The sequence below is a fragment of the Nerophis lumbriciformis genome, linkage group LG08 (genome assembly GCF_033978685.3).
Source record: "Nerophis lumbriciformis linkage group LG08, RoL_Nlum_v2.1, whole genome shotgun sequence".
Lineage (NCBI taxonomy): Eukaryota > Metazoa > Chordata > Actinopteri > Syngnathiformes > Syngnathidae > Nerophis > Nerophis lumbriciformis.
This window is the reverse complement of record NC_084555.2, coordinates 44,706,461-44,723,701: the sequence shown is the minus strand read 5'-3', so window position 1 is coordinate 44,723,701 and position 17,241 is coordinate 44,706,461. Positions and strand designations below refer to the sequence as shown.

The 17,241-nt window shown below is 36.9% G+C and overlaps 1 protein-coding gene across 4 annotated transcripts in view; it reads right to left on the bottom strand.

The window, feature by feature from the left end:
- actn1 (actinin, alpha 1) overlaps positions 1-7,129 on the bottom strand; it is a 117,247-nt gene extending 110,118 nt beyond the window's left edge. The window contains exon 1 of one of the 4 annotated variants that reach the window (XM_061969001.1): positions 6,744-7,129. In XM_061969001.1, the coding sequence (XP_061824985.1) occupies positions 6,744-6,845 (102 nt within the window). In that variant the 5' untranslated portion in view covers positions 6,846-7,129. The remainder of the gene's footprint in view (positions 1-6,743) is intronic. The other 3 variants (XM_061969000.1, XM_061969002.1, XM_061969003.2) reach the window with 3 other exon arrangements.
- Between the last annotated feature and the right edge of the window lie 10,112 nt (positions 7,130-17,241).

Genomic DNA, 17,241 nt, shown 5'->3' with positions numbered 1-17,241 from the left:
GAGCCTATCTCAGTTGCATTCGGGCGGAAGGCGGGGTACACCCTGGACAAGTCGCCACCTCATCACAGGGCCAACACAGGTAGACAGACAACATTCACACACTAGAGCCTATTTAGTGTTGCCAATCAACCTATCCCCAGGTGCATGTTTTTGGAGGTGGGAGGAAGCCGGAGTACCTGGAGGGAACCCGAGCAGTCACGGGGAGAACATGCAAACTCCACAAAGAAAGATCCCGAGCACAGGATCGAACCCAGGACCTTCGTATTGTGAGGCAGACGCACAAACCCCTCTTCCACCGTGACCACAGAACTTTCCTCCAGAAGGTCTTATCTTTGTCCATGTAATGTCAGATGAAACAAAAATGGAGCTGTTTGGCCACAATACCCAGCAATATAATTGGCGGAGAAAAGGTGAGGCCTTTAATCACAGGAGCACCACTCCTACCGTCAAGCATGGTGGTGGTAGTATTATGCTCTGGGCCTGTTTTGCTGCCAATGTATAGTATTAGCTGGGCTGGTAACATGTCACACTGGGTTCAAATCCCCACCATAAATGTGTCAGGAAGATGGTCAAATTTGTTAAATGTGCTATTGTGCACTAAAATAATTGTAGTATTGATTTTCTTTTCTCCCGATGAATAAATGTTTGTACTAAACATGTATGAATTTTTTTTTTTAATATTTATTAACAAAAAAGTGTGACATATTTCTGTAATGGGGGGGTCCTCAAAATAAAATTCTGCTTAGGGTCTAATTTAGCCATCGGAATGTGATTGATTGATTGATTGAAACTGTTATTAGTAGATTGCACAGTACAGTACATATTCCGTACAATTGACCACTAAATGGTAACACCCGAATAAGTTTTTCAACTTGTTTAAGTCGGGGTCCACGTTAATCAATTCATGGTACAAATATATACTATCAGCATAATACAGTCATCACACAAGTTAATCATCAGAGTATATACATTGAATTATTTACATTATTTACAATCCGGGGGGTGGGATGTGGAGGGGGTTGGGGCGGGGGGGGGGGGGGGGGGGGGTTAGGTTGGGTTGCTATCAGCATACTTCAGTCATCAACAATTATATCATCAGAGAAATGGACATTGTAACAGTGTAGGTCTGACTTGGTAGGATATGTACAGCGAGCAGTGAACATAATGAGCTCAGAAAGCATAAGAACAAGTATATACATTTGATTATTTACATTTGATTATTTACAATCCGGGGAGGTGGGATGTGGTGGGGGGATGGGGTTAGGCTAGGGTTGTAGCTGCCTGGAGGTGTTCTTTTAGTGCGGTTTTGAAGGAGCCAATAGTAGCTAATACGTGTTTAACATGTCGCTAACATGTAGCTGATATGCACCTAACATGTAACTATGAAGTAGCTAACGTATAACTAACAAGTAGCAAACATGTAACTAACAAGTAGTTAACATGTAGCAAACAAGTAACTAAAATAAAGCTAACATGTAGCTAATAAGTAACTAATAAGTAGGTAAGATGTACCTAACTAACAACTAACAAGTAGCTAATATGTAGCTAATACGTATCTTAAAAGTAACCAACCATGCAACTAACAAGTGGCTAACAGGTAACTAACAAAGCTAAGATTGATTGATTGATACTTTTATTAGTAGATTGCACAGTACAGTACACATTCCGTACAATTGACCACTAAATGGTAACACCCGAATAAGTTTTTCAACTTGTTTAAGTCGGGGTCCACGTTAATCAATTCATGGTATAAATATATAAAGATGTAGCTAATAAGTAATTAATACATAGCTAACATGTAGCTAATTAGTAACTAACATGAAGCTGACATGTACCTAATATATAACTAACATGTAGCTAACATGTTACTAACAAGTCCCTAACATGTAGCTAACAAGTAACTAACAAAGCTATTATGTAGCTAATAAGTAACTAATACATAGCTATTATGTACCTAACATGTAGCTAATTAGTAACTATCAAGTAGCTAACATGCAGCTAATTAGTAACTAACAAGTAGCTAACAATCAACTGACAAGTAGCTAACATGTCTAACAAGTAGCTAACAGGTAACAAACAAAGCTAAGATTGATTGATTGATACTTTTATTAGTAGATTGCACAGTACAGTACACATTCCGTACAATTGACCACTAAATGGTAACACCCGAATAAGTTTTTCAACTTGTTTAAGTCGGGGTCCACGTTAATCAATTTATGGTATAAATATATAAAGATGTAGCTAATAAGTAATTAATACATAGCTAACATGTAGCTAATTAGTAACTAACATGAAGCTAACATGTACCTAATATATAACTATGTTACTAACAAGTCCCTAACATGTAGCTAACAAGTAACTAACAAAGCTATGATGTAGCTAATAAGTAACTAATACATAGCTACTATGTACCTAACATGTAGCTAATTAGTAACTATCAAGTAGCTAACATGCAGCTAATTAGTAACTAACAAGTAGCTAACAATCAACTGACAAGTAGCTAACATGTAATAACATGTAACTCACAAGTAGTTAACATGTAGCCAACAAGTAACTAACATGAAGCTAATACGTAGCTAATGAGTAACTAATGAGTAGCTAGCGTGTAGTTAATTAGTAACTAACAAGTAACCAAAATGTAACAAACAAGCAGCTCGGTGTAGACAACAGGGTTTTAGCATATTGTTGATCTGAGACAGCGCCAACTAGTGGCCTGGAATGCACATTATAACTTTTTCAGTCATTTTTGCGGGTATAATGCATTATTTTGGCTACATGACGTACCATCAAACTCGTGTTTTGACAAACACAAGTGAATGGCTGCGACCTTTAACTCCACAGAGCTCATTGAAAGGAGTTTGCAGCTGCGGGTGTGACTCCCAAAAGTAAGAGTTGCAAGGCTGCCAGAAGTAACATGGCACTAATTCATATCAAACAAGCACTTTTTTTTATGAGGGATTGAACCCAGCAAACGAACAGAAGTCCAGGCTAGTCTTCACACCTGATAGTGTCCCAGCCGGTAGCAGCCATGACATCATGCAGGAAACCACCAGCAGAAGAAAACTTTTCTTTCCAAGCGGCAACTAGGGAGGCCAGATTATTACCATTTTTGGGCACACGCTCGCAGCCGACACAAGCCCAGCCCAAAACACGCGCTCGCTCCGATTCCACGCTGCTTTTCTTCCCCATTTTTGTCCTGGCTTAAAATGTGTGTGTGTGTGTGTGTGTGTGTGTGTGTGTGTGTAATTGTTCGTCCTTTATTGCTCAACAATTCATAAAAAATATGACGTCTTCATATTGATTGACTGTATATGTATTCATATTGATTGACTGTGTGTATTCATATTGATTGATTGTACATGTATTCATATTAATTTATTATACATGTATTTATATAATTTTACTGTACATGTTATTCATATTGATTTATTGTACATGTATTGATATTGATTGATTGTATATGTATTTATGTTATTTTATTGTACATGTGATTCATATTGACTGATTGTACATGCATTCATATTAAAATTGATTTGTGCGTCATCATCTAGCAACTGCAAAAATGTGACTATGTCATCAAAACATCTTCAGTATTCACATGGACGCCAGGAAGTACTCCTGCAAACTACACTGATTGCTTGTAAAAGCAGACGTATAGATGGGTTTATAGATATAAAGATGTATAGAAGAATGTATAGATGCATAAATGTAAATATACATGAATTTAATAGACCTATAGATGTATAGATAGATATACGGCTTGATGTATAGATATAGATATAATAGGATAGATGTATCGATAGATGTATAGATACATTGAAGTGTGAAATGAAGTGAATTATATTTATATAGCGCTTTTTCTCTAGTGACTCAAAGCGCTTTTACATAGTGAAACCCAATATCTAAGTTACATTTAAACCAGTGTGGGTGGGTAAAGTGTCTTGCCCTAGGACACAACGGCAGTGACTAGGATGGCGGAAGCGGGGATCGAACCTGGAACCCTCAAGTTGCTGGCACGGCCAACCGAGCTATACCGCCCCTTCATCTGTCGATGAATAAATAGATGTATAGGTGTATAGATTGATGTATAGATGCATAGATGTATAAATAGATACATGTGTCAATACATAGACAAATAGGTAAATGTTTAAATATAAATGTGTGTGTGTATATATATATATATATATATATATATATATATATATATATATATATATATATATATATATATATATATATATATATACGTATAGATAGATGTATAGATATATAGATGAATAAACAGACGTGCATATAGATACAGACCTATAGATTAACAGATAAAATGTATGGATGTACAGTAGATGTATAGATAAATATATATGTACAGACGTGTAGATAGGTGTATAGATAGATGTGTAGATAGACGTATAGATGTATATGTGTACGGAAGTATATGCATTTATACAGTAGATGTATAGGTATACAGACGTATGGATAAATGGATAGATGTATGGATAGATGTATAGGTACATGTATAGGTAGATGTATAGGTGAACAGACATATAGATAAATGGATAGATGTATAGGTAAATGTATAGGTGAACAGACATATAGATAAATGGATAGATGTATAGGCGTACAGACATATAGATAAATGGATAGATGTATGGATAGATGTACAGGCATACAGACGTATAGATAAATGGGTAGATGTATGGATAGATGTATAGGTGTACAGACATATATAGATTTATACAGTAGATGTATAGGTGTACAGACATATATAGATTTATACAGTAGATGTATAGATAGATGTATAAGTGTGCAGATGTATAGATATAATTATAGATGTACAGACGTATGGATAGATGTACAGATAGACATATCGATGTATGAATAGATAGACGTATAGATGTATGTATAGATAGATGTACAGATAGACATATACATGTACAGATAGACGTATAGATGTATGAATAGATAGATGTACAGGTACACATATAGATGTATGAATAGATAGATGTACAGATAGACATATAGATGTATGAATAGATAGATGTACAGATAGACATATAGATGTATGAATAGATAGATGTACAGATAGACAAAAAGGTGTATGAATAAATAGATGTACAGATAGACATATAGATGTACAGATAGACGTATAGATGTATGAATAGATAAATGTACAGATCGACATATAGATGTATGAATAGATAGATGTACAGGTACACATATAGATGTATGAATAGATAGATGTACAGATAGACATATAGATGTATGAATAGATAGATGTACAGATAGACATATAGATGTATGAATAGATAGATGTACAGATAGACATATAGATGTATGAATAGATAGATGTACAGATAGACAAAAAGGTGTATGAATAAATAGATGTACAGATAGACATATAGATGTACAGATAGACGTATGGATGTATGAATAGATAAATGTACAGATCGACATATAGATGTATGACTAGATAGATGTACAGATAGACATATAGATGTATGAATAGATAGATGTACAGATAGACATATAGATGTATGAATAGATAGATGTACAGATAGACATATAGATGTATGAATAGATAGATGTACAGATAGAAATATAGATGTATGAATACATAGATGTACAGATAGATGTACAGATAGATGTATAGATGTATGAATAGATAGATGTACAGGTACACATATAGATGTAGGACTAGATAGATGTACAGATAGACATATAGATGTATGAATAGATAGATGTACAGATAGACATATAGATGTATGAATAGATAGATGTACAGATAGAAATATAGATGTATGAATACATAGATGTACAGATAGATGTACAGATAGATGTATAGATGTATGTATAGATGTACAGATAGACATATAGATGTATGAAAAGATAGATGTACAGATAGATGTGTAGATGTATGAATAGATAGATGTACAGATAGATGTATAGATGTATGTATAGATAGATGTACAGATAGACATATAGATGTATGTATAGATGTACAGATAGACATATAGATGTATGAATAGATGTAGATAGACATATAGATGTATGAATAGATAGATGTACAGATAGACATATAGATGTACAGACAGACATATAGATGTATGAATAGATAGATGTACAGATAGACATATAGATGTATGAATAGATAGATGTACAGATAGACGTATAGATGTATGAATAGATGTATGTACAGATAGACGTATAGATAGATGTACAGATAGACGTATAGATGTATGAATAGATAGATGTACAGATAGACGTATAGATATATGTACAGATAGACGTATAGATGTATGAATGGATAGATGTACAGATAGACATATAGATGTATGAATAGATGTATAGATGTACAGATAGACATATAGATGTATGTATAGATGTATGTACAGATAAGACATATAGATGTATGTATAGATAGATGTATGTACAGATAAGACATATAGATGTATGAATAGATAGATGTACAGATAGACATATAGATGTATGTATATGTATGAATGTATGTATGTACAGATAAGACATATAGATGTATGTATAGATGTACAGATGATGGAACATGGATGACATGTGTTGCATTACATATGGTAAGTTTATCATGACAGCTGTTGTCCTCCACTTCAACTGAATGTAAATACTAATGAGTTGAGTAATGTATGCCTACGTCACTGGAAGGAGTACACACAGTGTGAGGACTACACAACAACAACAACAACACACTTATCCCGGAAGTAAAGGCTCACCTTTCGCTGCTGCTTCTCCCAGGCGGGGTCCAGCAGCATGTCCCGGTCCCAGTCGTCCTCCTGCTGCATGTAGTCGATCTCCCCGTCATCATAGTGCTCCATGTTGGGACTCTGGGAGCGTCAACAGCTCGGTGTGTCTCTCGGCCTCTTTCGCGTGCGTCCGCCGCCGGTTCTCCTCAGCCCGCTTCTTCTTCTTCTTCTTCTTCTCCTCCGCCTCCTCCTCCTCGGCACACTCAGGAGTGCGTTAAGGGGAGATTCGGTTCGACGGTCCGCCCCCGGCTTCCCCCCCTACCCACACACACACACCCTCTCTTTCTCTCTCCTTCTCTCTCTTTCTCTCTTGGGTTTCTGAAGGAAAGCTTCTGCTGGATCCTGTCGAGTGGCGCCGAGCGACGGATGCTAAAAGAGAAGAAGAAGAAGAAAAAAACTTTAATGAAATCGATGGCCGACTGGTGAATGTGATTGGACGCCTCAGAGAACTGAGCCCGCCTCTCTCGTCGCTGATTGGTCTACTTGGCCGGGCTTTTATTCAGGAGCCAAGCTTGATTGACAGGCGGCTTCAGGCTAATGAGCCCGAATGGAACTTGACTTCCATGCACTATTTAACATGCATGGCTTTGTAATGACTCGCTGACACCGATTATTTGGGGCTAAAAGGCCGAAAAATGAATGAAAGTTTATTGCAAAAACTAAATGATACATTAGCTCGGGGGTCTACCATGAATTGATTAACGTGTACCCCATACTTGCCAACCTTGAGACCTCCGATTTAGGGAGGTGGGGGGGGGGGGGGGGGGGGCAGACCGTGGTTGGGGGCGTGGTTAAGAGGGGAGGAGTATATTGACAACTAGAATTCACCAAGTCAAATATTTAATATACATATATATATATATATATATATATATATATATATATATATATATATATATATATATATCCTGAAAATATGCAAACAAAACTGTGTTTAGATAATTGATACTTCAAACTTGCATAAATAAATATTAAGGAATATAACATAACTTGGCTTCTGAGAGCTTCAAAATGTAATGAATAAAATGCTAAAGTTGTTGATAAACAAGCAATTATTTTAATAAATAAATATGGTCATTTTAAATGAATTATTATGATAATTTAAAATTAATTATTTCAAATATGTTTATTGTAATGTATAATTCTATGGCTGGATGTAATAAGGAGTCAGAAAAAATAAATAAAAATACAATTAATTTTGATGTTTTTAGCAAAATATAGTAAAAATTTGTATTTTTTTTTTTTTTAATTAAATAAATAATGATAAATGGGTTGTACTTGTATAGCGCTTTTCTACCTTCAAGGTACTCAAAGCGCTTTGACACTACTTCCACATTTACCCATTCACACACACATTCACACACTGATGGAGGGAGCTGCCATGCAAGGCGCTAACCAGCACCCATCAGGAGCAAGGGTGAAGTGTCTTGCTCAGGACACAACGGACATGACGAGGTTGGTAGTAGGTGGGGATTGAACCAGGGACCCTCGGGTCGCGCACGGCCACTCTTCCACTGCGCCACGCGCAATAAATATATTTATTTTTAGGTAAGATAAACATAATAATACAATGTATCTCTAGTCTGGATGATTTAGTTCTTGTCACCCTGTTGTCATAAAGAAAAGGCTGTCCTCACTCAGGTCCGCATGGAGCTGGAGGGGGCGTGGCCTCCAGCTCCGGCTGAAAATCGGGAGATTTTCGAGAAAATATTTGTCCCGGGAGGTTTTCGGGAGAGGCGCTGAATTTCGGGAGTCTCCCGGAAAATTCGGGAGGGTTGGCAAGTATGGTGTACCCAGACTTTAAACAAGTTGAAAAACGTATTGGCGTTTTACCATTTAGTGCAGTGTTTTTCAACCACTGTGCCTAGTGCCGTGAGATACAGTCTGGTGTGCCGTGGGAGATTATCTAATTTCACCTATTTGGGGTAAAAATATTTTTTGCAAACCAGTAATTATAGTCTGCAAACGATGTGTTGTTGTTGAGTGTCGGTGCTGTCTAGAGCTTGGCAGAGTAACCGTGTATTACTCTTCCATATCAGTAGGTGGCAGCCGGTAGCTAATTGCTTTGTAGATGTCGGAAATAGCGGGAGGCAGGGTGCAGGTAAAAAAAGGTGTCTAATGCTTAAACCAAAAATAAACAAAAGGTGAGTGCCCCTAAGAAAAGGCATTGAAGCTTAGGGAAGGCTATGCAGAACGAAACTAAGACTGAACTGGCTACAAAGTAAACAAAAACAGAATGCTGGACGACAGCAAAGACTTACTGTGGAGCAAAGACAATGTACATCCAAACATGACATGACAATCCACAATGTCCCCACAAAGAAGGATTAAAAACAACAGAAATTATCTTGATTGCTAAAACAAAGTAGATGCGGGAAATATCGCTCAAAGGAAGACATGAAACTGCTACAGGAAAATACCAAAAAAAAGGGAAAAAGCCACCAAAATAGGAGCGCAAGACAAGAACTAAAACACTACACACAGGAAAACAGCAAAAAAAAGTCAAAATAAGTCACGGCGTGATGTGACAGGTGGTGACAGTACACCTACTTTGAGACAAGAGCTATATTGATGCATGCTTGGTTATGGTTTAAATTCATATCCAACAATTGCGACAACAACTTTTTACTGTCAACTGAGTTTTGTTTTTTAATTATTTCTGCTGGTGGTGTGCCTCCGGATTTTTTCAACGCTAAAAATGTGCCTTGGCTCAAAAAAGGTTGAAAAACACTGATTTAGTGGTCAATTGTACGGAATATGTACTGTACTGTGCAATCTACTAATAAAAGTTTCAATCAATCAATCAATCAATCAAGAACATCTGCAAAATTGGCTAAACAAGTTAGCACGCTAATGTTAGCAAACCAACATCTTAATTTTACCATGCTGTGTCAAGTATGAAGTTATATGACTCTAAAGTCTACGGCTGCGAAATTAGCAAAAAAAAAAATGCTAGCATGCTAATTTTAGTAAGCTAGCATGCTAATGTTAACATGCTCCCGTTAGCATGATAACAGTTAGCATGTGCTAAGTTTGAAGGAATGTGACTCTAAGGCAGGGGTGTCAGGTTTTATCCGGGCCGCGGGATGAGTTTGCTAAGTATTAAAAATGTACCTGAAATTTTGGAATGACAGAAACAGGTCGTTCTAAATGTGTCCACTGGATGTCGCAATAGCAATTCTTTGTATCTTTTTTAGATGAAGCTATATATGTACAAAATAAACCACATGATGTTAGTGCACCAGTCGAGAAAAATGATCAAACTACATAAATAACATCCTGTAATTTGATTTAGATATAATTTTTTTATCTTGTTAGATTGAAAATTAACACCAATGAGTTGACTGATGAACATTATCACAAAATGTATTCAGAAAATATAAATATCGACAAATAAAAATAGAATACTATTAACCGCAACATGTAAGTGTAAAAAAGAAAACATGTAACCAACCTCCCTAGATGAACTGTACAGTGCCAGGTGCCTCAAAAAGGCCCAAAACATCATAAGGGACCCATCTCACCCCGGACATAAACTTTTTGAACTGCTGCCCTCGGGCAGGAGATACAGGACAATAAAATGCCGGACAAACCGATTTAAGAACACTTTTTCCCCTTAAGCTATAGTGTCGCTGAACACAAGACAAGAATGACTGTGCATGTGAGCTGTGTGCTTGGTATTTTTATCTATTTATCTATGTTCTTCTGTGTTATTATGAATTTGCACTAAATTAGTTTTGCTTACAATTTTGTTGTACAATGACAATAAAGATATATTCTATTCAAGTAGCTAACATGTAGCTAATAAGTAACTAACAAAGCCAAGATGTAGCTAATAAGTAACTAATACATAGCTAACATGTACCTAATTAGTAACTAACATGTAGCTAATATATAACTAACAAGTCGCTAGCATGTTACTAACAAGTCGCTAACAGGTAGCTAACATGTACACAGTAACTAACAAGTAGCTAATAAGTAACTAACATGAAGCTAACATATAACCAACAAGTAGCTAACATGCTACTAAAATAATTAGTAACTAACATGTAGCTAATATATAACTAACAAGTAGCTAACATGTTACTAACAAGTCGCTAACAGGTACCTAACATGTACACAGTAACTAACAAGTAGCTAATAAGTAACTAACATGAAGCTAACATATAACCAACAAGTAGCTAACATGTTACTAAAAAGTCGCTAACACGTAGCTAACATGTACATAGTAACTAACAAGTAGCTAATAAGTAACTAACATGAAGCTAACATGTAGCTAATATATAACCAACAAGTAGCTAACATGTTACTAACAAGTCGCTAACACGTAGCTAACATGTACATAGTAACTAACAAGTAGCTAATAAGTAACTAACATGAAGCTAACATGTAGCTATTATATAACCAACAAGTAGCTAACATGTTACTAACAAGTCGCTACCACGAAGCTAACATGTACATAGTAACTAACAAGTAGCTAATAAGTAACTAATATGTAGCTAATATATAACTAACAAGTAGCTAACATGTTACTAACAAGTCGCTACCACAAAGTTAACATGTACATAGTAACTAACAAGTAGCTAATAAGTAATTAACATGTAGCTAATATATAACCAACAAGTAGCTAACATGTTACTAACAAGTCGCTACCACAAAGCTAACATGTACATAGTAACTAACAAGTAGCTAATAAGTAACTAACATGTAGCTAATATATAACTAACAAGTAGCTAACATGTTACTAACAAGTCGCTAACATGTAGCTAACTTGTAAATAGTAACTAACAAGTAGCTAATATGTTACTAACAAGTCGCTACCACAAAGCTAACATGTACATAGTAACTAACAAGTAGCTAATAAGTAACTAACATGTAGCTAATATATAACTAACAAGTAGCTAACATGTTACTAACAAGTCGCTAACACGTAGCTAACTTGTAAATAGTAACTAACAAGTAGCTAATAGGTAACTAATACATAGCTAACATGTAGCACATTACGATTTGTACAATTCCAGAATGTGCTTGTTCTATTTTTAAACAAAGAAAATAATCTGAAGTTGTCTTTATTTTTAAGTTATCGTGCCGGGATTTTACCAGTCCGGCCCACTAGGGAATAGATTTTTCTCCATGTGGCCCCAAATGAGTTTGACACACCTGCTTTAAGGTGTACGACTGCAAAATTAGCACAAAAAAAATAGCATGCTAACTTGTGCATGCTAACAGCTAACAATGTTCCCAATGGCTCGTATCGCCATTAAAAATGTCGGTAAAATCGCTTACATACGGAATAAAGTTATGAGTGTCATAACATAACATAAATATTGATGTTGACTTTAACATCCAGGCATGATCAGACCCTAAAGATTGATTATTTTTAACATCCTATACAGCCATCCATTCATTTTCTACCGCTTGTCCCTGTCTGGGCCCCGGAGTAAAAACCTAACATACAGTATAATAAATATTATTTTTAAAATTGCATTGTAAATAATTGAGAAGCGATTAAAGGCAACCAAATACAAAACATGAAATTGCTTCAAGCTCTGGCTTCTTCTTGGCAGAATGGCGAGCAGTAGCTGTTATACTGTATGATGGAGGGCTCTGAAAAGTGGCAAAGAATGTGATGAAGAATTCATCGTTACACTGCTAGTCCTTACTGACGCTGACTGCAGCACACTAACATCTGCCAGAGAAGCTCTTGGAGGTCGTGGAGTTCAAATATCCTGCCACAAACAAGAAGCCTAACCTTAGTCGAACCCCTAAACTAACCCTAATGAAAATCAGACTTTAGTGCATTTTAGGCCAATAATCTTGAACTTTTTTTCTTTGCACATTTTTGCTTTACATATGCAATCCAGCAGCACAACATGTGAGTATTATCATCTTACACTTAGGTCGGTTTTTTTTAGGCTCGAGTAACATTGTGTCGTTATTGCGGTGCAATAATTAGGGGTGATATGAAAGTCAGAAAAAAATAGAAGTAGCGAATTATATAACAGTCCTCCAATAAGCCAAGAAGCTTGGTCTTTTCTTCTATTTTCGTCAAGTCGTTACAAAAAAGTAAACACTGGGAGCCGGTAGGCTACTAGGAGCTAGCAGCTACACAACAGCTAAGCACACAATGGCGCACGAGCCAGACATGCGTACTAATTGAACAATATTACAGTCTAAAACAGCACATTTGTCAATATAACCAAGTATCAAATGATTATATTTGCATATTACTTACATTAGAAAGTAGCCAGTAACAAACGTGTCCGCATCATTCAATTTACTGCGTCGTGAGCTTAACTTAACCCTTGTGTGGTGTTCGGGTCTGTGTGACCCGTTATCATTTTTTATTCAAAGAAAAATTATACAATTAATTCATTTTTCAAACTGAGACTCACTGGACTTTGGCTCATTTTCTGTGAAGAACATTAATCAGGATACATATTTAATGACCACACACCATACACCCCCCCTACACATTTCTATTACATATAAGATGTCCGGGTCCACTGTGGAAGTGTGGAAATTGATGTTAACCCCCCCCACCCACCCACCCACACACACAAACAGCAGGCCTAGACAGGAGGAGGACAGAGTGTAGGTACACAGAACATCAAAGGGTCAAATGTGCGAGAAAATGAGAGCAGACAGTGTTGACAAACAATGTTGCAACATTGTGTGGGAACCACAGGTGCAGAAACACAAAAGAAGAATCCCTGTAGGATGCAGAAACTGGAAGAGAAATTTTCCGTGCCACGTTCATATTGTTGTTACTCAGCCAGCGTTTGTGGGTCTGATGGACCCGTTGCATTTTGTGGCTTTTAATGCCTCACAATCAAACACTTTTATGTTCAAATACTGAACAGATGTTTATTGGGATAAGGTAAACATCTGTTCAGTATTTGAACATAAAAGTGTTTGATTGTGAGGCATTAAAAGCCACAAAATGCAACGGGTCCATCAGACCCACAAACGCTGGCTGAGTAACAACAATATGAACATTACACAAGGGTTAATGAAATGTGGCCGCTGTGTCGCCAAAAAAAAAAAAAAAAATGACCACTCCACTCTAACTTAACCTCTTAAGGCCCAAGCTGTTTCTTTACATGCTTTTTTTTAATTTCTCTTTGCTATTTGGGCTTATTGGACCCTAATTAGAATAAAAACTAAGAATAATCTTTTTATATGATGTACTTAGTCCATATGTACACAAACGTGTACTTCATGTTTAGTGACATGCTAATTCTTATTTTTACAACTTTTTTTTCCAAATTCCATTGTATGTTAAACTCTTCTGACACCACCAGGTGGCAGTATAAGTGTCCACATAAGAGATCATAAGACCCCAATTCAGTAGTGTACACAATTTTGGAAATAAGAGCTAAAAGGTGCTGTCCACGCATGTGGCCACTAAGCCTTTAGAGCAGTGGTTCTTAACCTGGGTTTGATCGAACCCTAGGGGTTCGGTGAATCGGCCTCTGGGGTTCGGCGGAGCCTCCGCCGCGGAGGTCAGGACACACCCGACTCATCGTGTAAATGTATTATAGATACCCCCAAACAATGTTCACTCTAATTTTCCATATGCGTGAGCAAACGCAAAAACTCCTTGAGACCTACTCAGTGGCTTAGTGGTTAGAGTGTCCGCCCTGCGATCGGTAGGTTATGAGTTCAAACCCCGGCCGAGTCATACCAAAGACAATAAAAATGGGACTCATTACCTCCCTGCTTGGCATTCAGCATCAAGGCTTGGAATTGGGGGTTAAATCCCCCAAAAATATTCCCGGGCGTGGCACCACTGCCCACTGCTCCCCTCACAAATGCATAGGACATATTTCACCACACCTAGTGTGTAACAATCATTGGTACTTTAACTTAGATGTGCACACTGTGGCCACACCAGCCGCACACCTGTCCCAAACCTGACTAAATACCAAGTTAAATGTTTTATTACTATAATCAAATGACAGCAGTAATTTCCATGGGATTATTTTCTAAAATAAGTGTTTTGGCCTTCTTACAATGACAGTAACACAACATAATGTTTTTCACGAGCTGTGTACTACTAGTATTGCATGTATGGGTGGGGGTCCTGCTTTGGAAATAATTTGTACCCCTTTCCGATATCGCATTTAGTTCCCACTAAAACATTCACATTTGGCACAATGAGATGTAAACATGGGATCATGTGTACATTCCTGTAACTTTGTTTGTAAAATATATCTTTATTAGTATTTTTTTAATATAATAACATCATTTCATGATTAATATTTATAAATTAAGATTAAATTAAGAAGAAAAGAAAATAAAATTCACTGAAGGGTTCAGTGTAAGCCTATATGAAACTGGTGGGGTTCAGTACCTCCAACAAGGTTAAGAACCATTGCTTTAGAGGTTGGCAGCATAAGTCCATTTCAGACGGTTAATAATGAATAGCTTCGTGTTTTTCATACCTACCATTGTTCTCTGTGTGACTCATTTGTCTCGATCAAACCTTTTCTAACATTCCACACTACAAAATAAAAGAAAAGTATTCATGATTCCTGCTGATATTATACCAAATCAATATCAGTGTCGGACAATACTCAAGGCTTCAATATTGGTATCATATCATAAGTTAAAAAAAAAAGTATCTGGACACCCGTCATAATAACAATTCAGCATATGAAGCGTCTTAATACATATCTGACAGTGTTATGCAATCTGAACTACAGTAATAATAAATATACCACTTTGAGCACCTTGTGTACCTTTCAGCATTAATGGTGCCTTCACAGATGTGTAAGTTACCCATCCCTTGGGCACTAATACACCCCCATACCATCACAGATGCTGGCTTTTCAACTTTACGCCTATAACAGTCCGGATGGTTCTTTTCCAGTTTCCAAAAACAATTTGAAATGTGGACTCGTCAGGACCAAAGAGTACTTTTCCACTTTGCATCAGTCCATCTTAGATGAGCTCGGGCCCAGCGAAGTCGGCGGCGTTTCTGGGTGTTGTTGATAAATGGCTTTCACTTTGCATAATAGAGTTTTAACTTGCACTAACAGATGTCGCGACAAATTGTAGTTACAGACAGTGGTTTTCTGAAGTGTTCCCTGAGCCCATGTGGTGATATCCTTTACACACTGATGTCATTTTTTGATGCAGTACCGCCTGAGGGATCGAAGGTCCGTAATATCATCGCTTACGTGCAGTGATTTCTCCAGATTCTCTGAACCTTTGGATGATATTACAGACCGTAGATGGTGAAATCCCTAAATTCCTTGCAATAGCTGGTTGAGAAATGACGTTCTTAAACTGTTTGGACAATTTGCTCACGCAATTGTTCACAAAGTGGTGACCCTCGCCCCATCCTTGTTTGTGAATGACTGAGCATTTCATGGAAGCTGCTTTTATACCCAATGATGGCACCCACCTGTTCCCAATTAGCCTGTTCACCTGTGGGATGTTCCATATACCGTATTTTTCGGACTATAAGTCGCATTTTTTTCCATAGTTTGGCCGGGGGTGCGACTTACGTGTGAAATTATTAATACATTACCGTAAAATACCAAATAATATTATTTATCTCATTCATGTAAGAGACTAGACGTATAAGATTTCATGAGATTTAGCGATTAGGAGTGACAGATTGTTTGGTAAACGTATAGCATGTTCTATATGTTATAGTTATTTGAATGACTCTTACCATAATATGTTACGTTAACATACCAGGCACCTTCTCAGTTGGTTATTTATGCCTCATATAACGTACACTTATTCAGCCTGTTGTTCACTATTCTTTATTTATTTTAAATTGCCTTTCAAATGTCTATTCTTGGTGTTGGCTTTTATCAAATAAATTTCCCCAAAAAATGCGACTTATACTCCAGTGCGACTTATATATGTTGTTTCCCTTCTTTATTATGCATTTTCGGCCGGTGCGACTTATACTCCGGAGGGACTTATACTCCGAAAAATACGGTAAGTGTCTGATGAGCCTTCCTCAACTTTCTCAGTCTTTTTTTTGCCACTTGTGCCAGCTTTTTTGAAACATGTTGAAGGCATCAAATTCCAAATGAGCTAATATTTGCAAAGAATAACAACATTTTCCATTTCGAACGTTAAATATATTGTCTTTGCAGTCTATTCAATTGAATATAGGTTGAAAAGGATTTGTAAATCATTGTATGGGATTAAGCGGTAGAAAATGGATGAATGGATGTATTCTGTTTTTATTTACCATTTACACAACGTGCCAACTTCACTGGTTTTGGGCTTAGTTTAACATACGCTGCAAATAACGTGCAGTACAGCCTATGAGTGCATAAAGAGTACAGTATGTGACATGAATGAATGACTGATGGATTGTGGAGCTAAAAAACTCTTCAGTGTGATATTTTGGACTAAAGTGTGAGCCGGCGCTCCCGAAACATTTCATCAACGCTTTGGAAGAATGTTCCATGCTGACACACAGAGCAGCCTTTTATCT